Source organism: Branchiostoma floridae, chromosome 13 (assembly GCF_000003815.2).
Source record: "Branchiostoma floridae strain S238N-H82 chromosome 13, Bfl_VNyyK, whole genome shotgun sequence".
In the NCBI taxonomy this organism is placed as follows: domain Eukaryota; kingdom Metazoa; phylum Chordata; class Leptocardii; order Amphioxiformes; family Branchiostomatidae; genus Branchiostoma; species Branchiostoma floridae.
Window position 1 is genome coordinate 14,170,706 of NC_049991.1, and position 11,275 is coordinate 14,181,980.

Below are 11,275 nucleotides of genomic sequence, written 5' to 3' on the forward strand. Positions count from 1 at the left end.
TATCTGCATGTTTGGGGAGGTTTCGTAGCTGGACAGGAAATAAAATGGTACAAATGGGCCAAGTGACGAAATTTGCCCCTATTTTATTTTATTTAATACAACATTTTCAGAAGAAAGCAAAATGTAATGAAAAGCTGGTATAGGTTTTAAGTATTTATTTTGTTAATTATAAAATTATCCTGTTAAAATGTAACAAAACGAAATATCATGGAACTGTATATGGTCTCCATATGCAGCTTTAAGCGTAAAGTATGATATCTCATAGCTTATATTTATTTCTAATTTCTTGCTCAAGTTACTATACTTGTGTGCCGTTGTGAATGTTATTTGAGAGAAATTGGTGTATTTGGAATGTATAGTTCTGTGTATAATAGATGTACATGTAACTGATGTTTATTTTCCCATTCAAAAAGGAAAGACATAATGCAATTCCACCATCTCCACTTTGCAATATCATGGTATCAAAATGTTTGTTAGTAATAGTAGTCATTATTCATGTTCAAATATGTTCACCACATACATGTATCAGACAGATACAAAGTTGTCAAATCCATAGCACTTCTACATTTCCTTCTGGGTACATATATTTGTGTACAGTGAAAGTCACACCAACCATCATACGAGTGTTACTGTACATGTAATGCACCCTATTTTGTAAATCCTCATGTTGTGGGAATGTGCAGGCATGTATAACAGATGTGATTAAGTCAACTGTTCTTTCTGTACAACTTGGCAGGATATTATGAAATTTCTTTTAATTCAGGGCTAATGCTCAGAAGACTTTTTTTTTATGTACCGTTGATTAAGAAGTTGATTGTGCTGGTGCTATGGCAATGTGTAAGACCGTTACATGATATATATATATATATATGCCTTCACATGTACTATTTGCGATATACTTTGTGTATTACAAATCAACCAACACATATACATGTACATGTGTAGGGCATTTTATAATTTGTCACAACTGACAACATCCATGATTTGGTTCACCAGCATGATTGGCATATTCCATTGTGAAGCAACGAAGAAACCATTGATGCTGGACCAGAATTGTTAACTTGAGACAGGGTGAACCTTTTCTTTTAATCATCGTGGTAGGAAGTTGATTCAGGAAACCAGACGAGTTCGGTTGGTTATTTTAGTTAGGTTTCCAGTGTGAAAACTCATCACCAGTTACAGCTGCAATGAGTATATCTACTGTGTACCTGTGTTCAAAATATTTGGCGTTATGCACATACTGGTTTAAAGATTAGAAGACTGTATTGGGGATGTGGATAAGCATGGCAAAGGCGAATTGCATGCACCAATGAATTGTATGGTTAGGCTGTCATATTTTTATTCTACAGCTATAAAACTGTCATTGGGTTATTGGTGCTTGGAGGGTGAAGAGATACATAGAAGGGAAAATGAATGTGTTGAAGCTGTGGTGTGTAATGAGAAAACTGCATATGTACGAGGGACAGGGTAGATTTCACTCATTTCAGTTAATAACTGGTGATACTTGAACATGTCCTCTTAATTAGACCTTGTGTGGATTGTCTGTAATGATTCTTTTGAGTATAGACATCAAGCAAATTCTGTTTTATAATGAAAAACAAATGTCCATGTTACCACTTACCATGTCATGTGGTTTTCTACCTGTCCGTATATGAGATGTTTGTGAATAATACAGAGTATTTTGTCCTGAGTGATTGAATATTTTATACTGTACATAATTATCAGTAGGTATTGCTATGGACTAAAATATTTGTGCTGAACAATTATCTTACTAGTACTCCTAATTGTATACTTTTGACCAGTTTTAGGTAAGAAGTTCTGTTGTCTGAAAGTGCTAGCAAGTATCCAGCTAAGACTTGTTTAGCTACTATGAATTGACTTGTTTAGAGAGATGTTACAGGAAAAAGGGCCAAAGAATTGACATTAGATAAAGTTTGCATAAAATGTGTGGCTTCTGTATGTATGGAAATGCATGTTACTGTTGCCTTTCCCGAAATGCATTTTGTATCTCCTTTGTGCCTCTCCTACCAAGAACAGCAACTATTACCGTTGCAGGAAGAAAAGTCAATTACTGTGGGTGACCAAACTCCATAGAGGACTTGGTACTGATCACATGTGCACACAAACTGCACAAAAACCCAACAGATATGCCAATACTAGTCCCGTTCGCTAGTATAATTGTTTTGTTTCAGCAATTCAACACTGTAGGTATCACTTAACCTAGCATGTTGGACATCCAGAAAAGCTGTCCCCAACCCTATACACTGTAATCTAAAATACCAGTCGTCTTTTGTAGCATTTTAGCATGTTACAGGTTTGGAACTTGAAAAGTCCAGTATTGGTCAAAATGATCTTTCTACCCAATCGTGGTCTTGTAAAGGAAAGAAGTTGTCAATGAGTACTGTTTATTCATGGCTGTACAAATGTGTGGATGTATTTGTAATTCCTTCACGTTACTGTAAATAAAAATATTACAGCAACCTCTGCCTCTTAATTTCTTTGCTGTCACAAAAACAACTGGTTTTCTCGATAAAGTTAAACTTCCAACACGAAAATTGGGCTTACCCAAACTTTCGACTGTTCAACTCCAGTCTTTATCAAGGAATGGAAGCTCCACTGCTTCTGAGACGTCACGTTATGCAGATAGCACACATGATTTTGTCAGTTTTAGATCATAATTCGCAGGAAGTTGATGGCACAATGTATGTCACAAGCAGTGGATCGACTATTCCTTAACAAAGACTGAAGTTGAACAGTAAAAAATTTGGGTCCAATAATTTTTGTGGTGGAACTTAAAGTTTGACTTTACCCTGAATGACTTCTACAAACACATCTGAACTTTCAAGTCAACCACAGGCTTTGTGCAGTCTTGGTAATAGAATATCAAATACATGTTGGATTGTATTCTCTAATCCTGACCCTAGTAGATGAACAGGTGTCATACAAACAAAAACAATATCTTGTCATTTCATTCTGCAGTATTTATTAGTTGGCATAGACACAAAATGTCCCTGTACACATCCAAATCATCGAAAAAGATTACATGTGCACTGTCTCAGACATTCGGAAAATACAAAATGTAATTCAGGCAGATATATTCTCTTTGCTTTCTATTCAACACGGTATTTTATACCCATGTATTGTATCATGTCTGCCATTTTTATCATGTCTATCAACAGGGTTTTTTTTCACATATAGAAGTCAATGTGATACTTCAGAGTCTGCTCCACACTCATAATATGCATGTACATTTAGTTTAATGCTTTAGTCCAAATACAAATATAGTCCTCCATGTTATAAAAGTCCCTGTGAAGTGAGGTCACTGCTGGACTCCCCTGCCCTGTTGAGCTGGACCTCCTGTGAGATCAGTGACACCTCCTGGGTCATGATGGTCTCTGCTGCAGCCACCAGCTCCTCCATCCTGCAGTCACACAGACATGTTTTCAATCTTTCACCATTTAAGACATCACCAAAAGTATTTCTAGAACTAAAAGCACAAAACCCAATCATTTTTCTGAACATGGGACAGTTCATTAACCACTGCCTTCAAAGAAGAAGTCATACCTGACAACAGTATACATTGTATCATATAGTTGATTAGACTGGTGTTATGTATCACACTAACTACTTCTCTTAGTCCTTGAGACTGTAAATGCAATTAGCTTTCGGGCATGATTTTGCAAATAGAAGCAATTCAAGAATATTGGAGAGAGCAATATGGAAAGTGCACAGTCATGGTGTTGTGCTATTGTGCAGAAGAATTTGATTCTGCCGGTGCTGCAGCCTGGGTACTATCCGATTTCTACCGGGGCTCTTTGCACTCGCTGCCCTAAAAAGATTTTTGGTGCCCAGGCGAGCGGTGTTGGACTATGAAGACTAAAGGTCTACATATGAAGACTATACAATGTAAGTGGCTAGCAGATAATGAGCTGCCTTCTATTTGCTTTCCACTCATATCTGTCAACAGAACTACCAGGCTACATTGCAAAGTGTACATGAATGCACGTAAGCTGAAGTCCATCTTCAGAGATGGGAATTACTCCAACCAAGTTGGCACTGGTTTGCACTCATCTTCAATTGAGAAGAGAGGCAGGAAAAATATGACAGAACAACTGTGACGGTTGGATCACCTTTTGAGTAGAACCCCCTCTGCTGATGTTGTCTTCTGCAGTTCTTCCAACTCCTTGGAGAACTTGGTGACCTTGGGCAGCTGTCTGCTAGTCATGACACTCAGCTGCCCGAGTAACTGCTCTATCTCATTCACAGACTCATACAGCTTTTCTGGAACACAGGAAATAGGTTTGTCTCATGACTGCGCATGGATACAAATATATTGCGAACAAGATAAGCTGCCATGTAATGCATTGAGAAAACCTAATTGAAATCTGTTCCCCTTGCTACCCCAATCCCTATCAAACCATTGGTCTCTTGTATTGTCTAAATTCTACAACAATAGATATCATGGCACAGTCATCTCTGTACATCAAATCATAATTAATATTATGTACAGTATGTAAAACATCATGACATACAATGTAGATATGTCATTTTGATATATAAAGGTTATGATCTACTTACTGATATAATCTTCATTGTCGACATCATCAGATACAGAGATGGTTGCTAGGTGGTGCCTCGTGGTATCCAAGGCATGAGCAAACTCACTGTAGTCCTGTTGCATCTTGGGAGCACTGTCTACCAGAGGCTGTAGTGCTGCTTCCTGCCAACAGGGAGAGACAAAAACACAATTCCAAAATGTTCAATGGATTTCAACTTTTTGTGTACATTTCCATCCATTTAATTCACTTCTGTTTGTGATTTTATGATCTGGAAAATCTTTATTCTTTTCCTTCAAAATGTCTGCCACAATTTTTTTTCAAAATATTAAAAAATCACATGTGGGTTTGTCACCAGGTAGCAACCTTCAAAGCTTCACATATTTTTCTGTCCTGCTCTGAAATACCTGTAAGATAGATGTTTTATTTGTACAGCAACAAGTCTGTAAAATGTACATTTATATCTTCATAAATGTACCTGCATCTTCAGCATTCTGTCCAACAGGTTCTGGTACTTCAGACAGTGGATACGCTGCTTGCCCTCTGTGATCTTCTTCCTCAGGTCTTCATTCTTCTCCCACAGTGCATAGCAGTATTGCTACAATGGATGAAGAGCAAATACATGTAACTTGGAGAATGGTCTGGCATTTTACTCACAATGGATTCCTAAAGTAGCCAGATGGCACCCAGGCTGATTCCTAAGATCAATTCTCAGAAATCGCACCATCATTCAAGACAGCACACTAATCTAATTACCCATCACAAATGTTAGTGACCATCCTTTTTCTTTCTTCCCCTAATAATGCCAGCTATCTCCCTCCTTTTTTGGGATCATCCGTCGTCCCTATTCCATGGCAGTCGGATGACCAGCTGTCCATGAACCACTACACTACTTTAAGGAAGGATTTCCACCTGCAGTACTGCAATACCTGAAAATACTGCCAGGAGGCCCAAAATTGTCTTGTTTCTCCGGGATTTCAATAAATACCCACATACAAACCCATCAAAGGATCTTGAGTGCAACTACACATACATATACCATTATAGTATAGGTAAAAAGTTACTCACTGATGATTGTTTCTCTTTCTCCTTGAGATCTTTTTCCATCTGAAAATCAAATGTTAAGAAATGAAAAATTCCACCCTGCAGTGCATTAGCAACAGTCACATGAAGCCATGTTTAAAAACTCTGATATGCTGATATGCACTCGGGAGCTCTGAATCTTTATTCTATAGGCACATTTTACCAAACAATGTCTATATGTCTTTGAGTTTTTTTTTTTACTAGTTTTGTTATCTACCACTGACAGTGTCAATTGACACAGAAAATGACACCAGTATACAGTAGAAATCAACACATTACACAGTATAGCAAAAAACAACAATGTTAGAATGCCAAGAAGGGAAGCTGATATATATGGAGACTACACAGGTTCTCACCTTGGAGCTGATATAGAGCCACTGCAGGTACCTGATGTACCACATGTCCAGCTGGTGTTGGGTCACCTCAGTACTGGCCTTCTCATGGACAAAACAAACACACACTGTCAGAACTACTCTCTCTTTCACAGCTTTCATCATGTTAATCATAATATTAGCACTTGGCTTTACTATGCCCTGCTGAATTTTTTTACAACAATAGCAAGCATAGCCTGATTAAATCTCGCTTATAGCAGCCCGCCCAACATCCGCCGGGCAGGGGCCAGTTACAGCCCTGGACAGCAGAGTTTGTGTTACACAGACTATAGCAAGCAAAATCTATATTAGCCAGTACTATGCCAGTTTTTTATGGTGAGTCCCTTCTTTGTGTTATAACAAAGTTTAAACTTTTCAATATGGAATTTACCAACACAGATGAGCTTTCATTCGGCTATGCCAGTTATACTGGTAAACAGGTACAGATACATAATATTATTGATTACAATACTCAATAGGTACAATGTAGGTAAGAAGCCTATGTATGTACATTTGTGTGTATACCTTTTTCTTAGGTTTCCCTTTTGATGCAGATGTAGCTGTTGAGGGTGCTGGGAAGAGAATGGAGACTGTCAAAATCACTAGCTCTAGCAAAGTATGTCACTAGTAAAGCTTTAACAGTAATGATCAACTAGTGTTCTATCCATGGCTAAAATTGAAAATTAAAAAAGTTACTGGTGCATTTTACAAGAATATCTATGACTGGTTTTGAATTAATAAACTCTTGTCTTGAAGTCGTTTTAAAAAGTCATCTCTTGTTCCTGTTCTTTTACTCTGATTGAATAAAGATTCAAGGCATAATGTTAACAGTGCTATAACGAAATGAATGGAGATTTAATTTGAAATACGTTATGTTCTTGTTCATGTTCTTTTACTCTGAATAAAGATTTAATTTGAAAAAAGTCATAATTTGCTATCAAGAAATAATCTGCTATAAAGAAATGACTGACCAACTAGTATGCTGTCTGCGGTGGGGATGGCTGAGATGTCCCCCAGGGTCATGGAGCCCGGGGTGTGGGGGTGGGTCCCGCCCATGGGTGTCGACGCTGCCCTCTTACTGCCAGCAACGACTGGTGTCGATGTCGGCCTCTTGTTTCCAGCAAGTATCGGTGTAGAGCCATGCTGTGATTCCTTCCTCACAGACTTATCTCTACATGATACACAATAAATATCTATTGAATAGAGTTTCAGTGATGAAAAGCAGAGTGATATTGTTAGTTCAAGTGCCTTCAAAAGCAATACTAGTAACATACCAGGATTTTCTTACATGTAGACTATAATTATAAAAGTCATCAAATTTGTGATTTGCCAATTGATGAATGTATCTACAAGGACAACATTATTTAAAAAAGACAGACAAGATAAAACAATTATTCCAAACAAAACAAGTTAAGAAAACAATATTTGTCATGTAGATTGAAACCAATGTTATCCAGTCATAATTAAAATGTAGTCTGAGAACTACTTTAAGAAAAAACACAACTTCCCTGAAGGATTTGAAATTACTACTCTTAAAGCAGAGGTTCAGCTCTGGCTATTTTTTTGCATGTTTTAGACATGTTTGTGTCCGTTTGACATGAAGAAAACAATTCAAAATAATAAGCCCAACAAAAAATGCCCAAACTAGTCAAAAACAACCAGAGCCAAATCTTTGCTTGGGCTGTATGAATTACCATAGATTCTGAAACATCTTCCCAAATATCAGTTAGCCAGAATTAGTTCCCTGCAGATTTTGGTAGGTTCCTACCTGCTGAAGGATGAACTCTGTGCGACCTTCCTCTTAGCAGTGCTTGTTGTCCGGGAGGGGGCTGGTTTAGGAGTTTGAACAGCAGAGGATTGTGTACTCTGGAATAAAACAATCATATTTTAGTTAAACAAGCTAATTTTAGTGTCCATGTCATCTTCCTTTTCCTCATTTTACAAACTTCTTGGTGTAACCACCACCTTTAAACTAGGGGTTCATTGAATACATACAGATGTACATGTAACGTTACTTCAAATTGTGATACATTCTTAATAACATGCCAAATCATAGCTGACAGAGTTCCTTCCCTTACCCATACTACATGTATTTTGCAACCATGGTATGGCAATGCTGCATTAATTGCACATTGTAAAAACATAGGAATAGGTAGTAGAACACATATAAGAGGGATAGGTAGTAGAAGTAGTAATAACCTTGCCAATCTTGGGTTTGTCAGGAAGTACTGCAGCTTTGGCTTTCTGCATGTACCGGGACTCAACAATAATACCTGTAGAGAAGGATAACAAAATATCTGTCATAAAGCTGTCAGATTAATGCATAAATTATGCATAAGTAAGTAATACTAGTAGTTTAGCTTGTAGGAAAATGTAAAGCTTTTATGAAAATGTTAGGAGAGGACCAAAGAAAAGTTACAAACATTGTACATGATAACGATGCATACATATCTAAGGTAAATGACCCTAAAATTGTTTGCATTTAATTTTAAACCTCTTGGGTGTCAATAACAAAAGAGCAAAAATTTCTGACAAAATATGCAAGATGTATCTGATTCTTCACCTTTGGGTTTCTTTTTCTTCTTTGTTGGCTGCTCCCTGGTTACAAGTAGAAGATGGAGCATTAGAAACTTGTGTCATCAACAAACGTAAGTACCGGGTAAGTCAGAACAGTAAGTCATTAACTGGCCTTCAGCTTGCAATACAATATATTCAGCCCATTACAAGTCATATCATCCCTTCCACCCCCACTTTCATACCAAATTTCTGAGGTCTATTAAAGCCAGTGCAAAGTCTCATCCCCACCCTAACCTGCCTTATCCCATCTACCATTCAGCCCCATACCAAGGCCTACACACATTTGTCTACCCATTATCATTCCCAAAAGCCCAACACAATCCATCTCCTTGCACAAACCTATTCCCTGTTCCTAGATGTTTATAAATTGTACCACGTAAGAGTACCTTTGTGAATCTGTTACACTAACAGCAGTTGAACTTCCTTGATCCTTCACAGAATCTAGATAAAATGTGGAAAAAAGAATAAACAGGGATCAAACAATGTATCAGAACATGTTATCACCATTTTGCAATACAGTTGACATTGAAATATATTTAGTAATTTTCTATTGTGTAAGTTCTGTTTAAAGCCTTTTTAGTAACCAACATGTAGCAAAAAAATCATTGTCATTGAGAGCACTTAAAAATCATTGAGAGATAGACTTGACAGATCATTTAAAGATTGTTGAGAGATATGTCAAATTTTCTGCAGCTTTGCAGTCTCTACTATAATGGGTTTTCATCTACATATGGAGTCCCCACTTTACCATGTTGTTTCTGTTGTCTGATTTTGGGTCTGACAGAGAGGGAGTCTGAGTCCCTGACTGGCACCTCGTCTGTGTCTGCTTCAGGGACCTCCACAGGACGAGAGGAGGAGAAGGGGTCAACAGCGCCCCCTGTGGAGATAGAACAATACTGCATGTAGAACATTTACCTGACTTACAGTAGTTCAAAAATCATGTTTGAAAAGTTGCCAATACACATACATGATGTACAGTATACTGGTCACCAAAATTCATGTAATACACACAACAGCTTCTCCACTACCAGATGCTACTTTAAAGAGGCCTTGTGGTTAGGGTAATTAGTACTACCTTCAGCCAAGTTGATTCTAATCTATTTATGTATTATAATATGCACATGTTAACTGGAATCTACAACTAGTACAAGTCGTTGTTCGTATGCAGCTATTATTACATATATTATGTGTTTTGTGTGGCTATGGTAAGCCCGACTTGTGTAATAAGGTCAAAATTCGGGTGAATGTGTGTTTGCCCGCGATAACCTTTAATAAATAAAACATTGACAAACATTGAAAAAGGACATCACTCAGAAAGGAGGTTTAAGGGACGTCCCATGCTTGAAGAGATCTACTCCTCGATCACAGTAAAGAACCAATCACACTTGTTGAAAAGATTAGGGACCCATCCAGTTCCTAAACCCTGTAGAAGCAACTATCATGGATTGATGAAAACAAACAAATTCACACCTGCGATGTCCTTTTCTCTGATGACAAGTGGCATCTTGTGTCTGGGGACAGACTGCTGAAGATCAGTCATACCCATGGTGTGATCAGTGTCTCCCTCTAGCAGCACTGATGGTACTGCATCTACGTTTACCTTGGCAGTCTGCCTGGGATCACCGGTATTTCTGAAAAATAAAAAAATAGCAATCATATTATCGATGTTGTTTACCTTCTATATTCCCAAGAATAAAGATATTATCTTACTCAATCAAGTTATTGGAAAAGGATCACCATGAAGAAGCCTACAGATGATAAAATGTACATCTTGTATAATTGCTTTCTTTCAAATATACATACATGTAACTATCTCATGTCCAATAAAATGGTTTCCAACTTTTGGTCAAATTTTGGATACTGATTAATAGTACTGTTCATGGTCTTTTCACCCCTCTTTTTGCTATGTCTACCTTTCTTTTTCATTGGAGTCCCTTCTATGCTTACATGTATGTATTGGGTAATGCTTGGCCATTACGCTTGATGCTTTTGCTAAAACAGCTGAGAGAAAACCCACCTGATGTCTGACTGGACGGCCGCAGGTGTGTGACAGACCACCTTGATGGGAGACTGGACAACGGACGTCACGATGTCCACCTCAGTGTTCTCTGGACTCTTGGGACCTCGACTGGCGTCAACGTACAGCACCGGGGCAGAGTCCTTACTCTGTGATATAAAATATCAAAGAAGATCCTGGTAACTCAACTTTGTAAGTCACTGATCACTGTTTTCAGGATTTGCAATATGTGCAATTGTGCATGAAACTGAAAAAGAGAATTTTGAACACTGCACAGTGATGTGATCACATTCTAACCTATTAATATACTACTTACTAGTTACAGGCATAGTCAGTCCTTCACTCTGATTTGCTATATACTACAACTTTCCTAATTGTAATTCTCCCCCTCAGGCCACACCAATTTAATTCGTTGGTTCTCGGAATCGCCGCTTCAAAAAATCGCAAAACCAAAAAAAAAAAAAAAAAATTTTTTCTCCCCAGGCTATCTGAAGGCTGCAGTTTTTCAATAAGTCGATAGGTGTCTCTCTTTGAAGTTGTGACCTAGGTGATCATGTGACGGAGATTAGCCAATCAGAAGCATCATTCTTAAAATCAAAATGGCGCTGTACGTAGCCGTATTGACTTCTTACGGTAGATCTCAAAGAAAACGGATAGAAAGCCGCGATGCG

The 11,275-nt window shown here is 37.9% G+C and overlaps 1 protein-coding gene across 3 annotated transcripts in view; it reads right to left on the minus strand.

The window, feature by feature from the left end:
- Window positions 1–2,960: 2,960 nt before the first annotated feature.
- Window positions 2,961–11,275, minus strand: part of LOC118428428 (nucleolar protein dao-5-like) — a 13,092-nt gene continuing 4,777 nt past the window's right edge. Inside the window, exons 5-19 of one of the 3 annotated variants that reach the window (XM_035838487.1) lie at window positions 10,605–10,753; window positions 10,058–10,218; window positions 9,336–9,464; window positions 8,974–9,028; window positions 8,574–8,608; window positions 8,210–8,283; window positions 7,779–7,876; window positions 6,982–7,181; window positions 6,536–6,582; window positions 5,996–6,073; window positions 5,625–5,663; window positions 5,035–5,154; window positions 4,579–4,720; window positions 4,131–4,281; window positions 2,961–3,421 (exon numbers count right to left, since the gene is read on the minus strand). In XM_035838487.1, coding sequence (XP_035694380.1) covers window positions 3,295–3,421; window positions 4,131–4,281; window positions 4,579–4,720; window positions 5,035–5,154; window positions 5,625–5,663; window positions 5,996–6,073; window positions 6,536–6,582; window positions 6,982–7,181; window positions 7,779–7,876; window positions 8,210–8,283; window positions 8,574–8,608; window positions 8,974–9,028; window positions 9,336–9,464; window positions 10,058–10,218; window positions 10,605–10,753 — 1,605 coding nt within the window. In that variant the 3' untranslated portion in view covers window positions 2,961–3,294. The remainder of the gene's footprint in view (window positions 3,422–4,130; window positions 4,282–4,578; window positions 4,721–5,034; window positions 5,155–5,624; window positions 5,664–5,995; window positions 6,074–6,535; window positions 6,583–6,981; window positions 7,182–7,778; window positions 7,877–8,209; window positions 8,284–8,573; window positions 8,609–8,973; window positions 9,029–9,335; window positions 9,465–10,057; window positions 10,219–10,604; window positions 10,754–11,275) is intronic. The other 2 variants (XM_035838486.1, XM_035838485.1) reach the window with 2 other exon arrangements.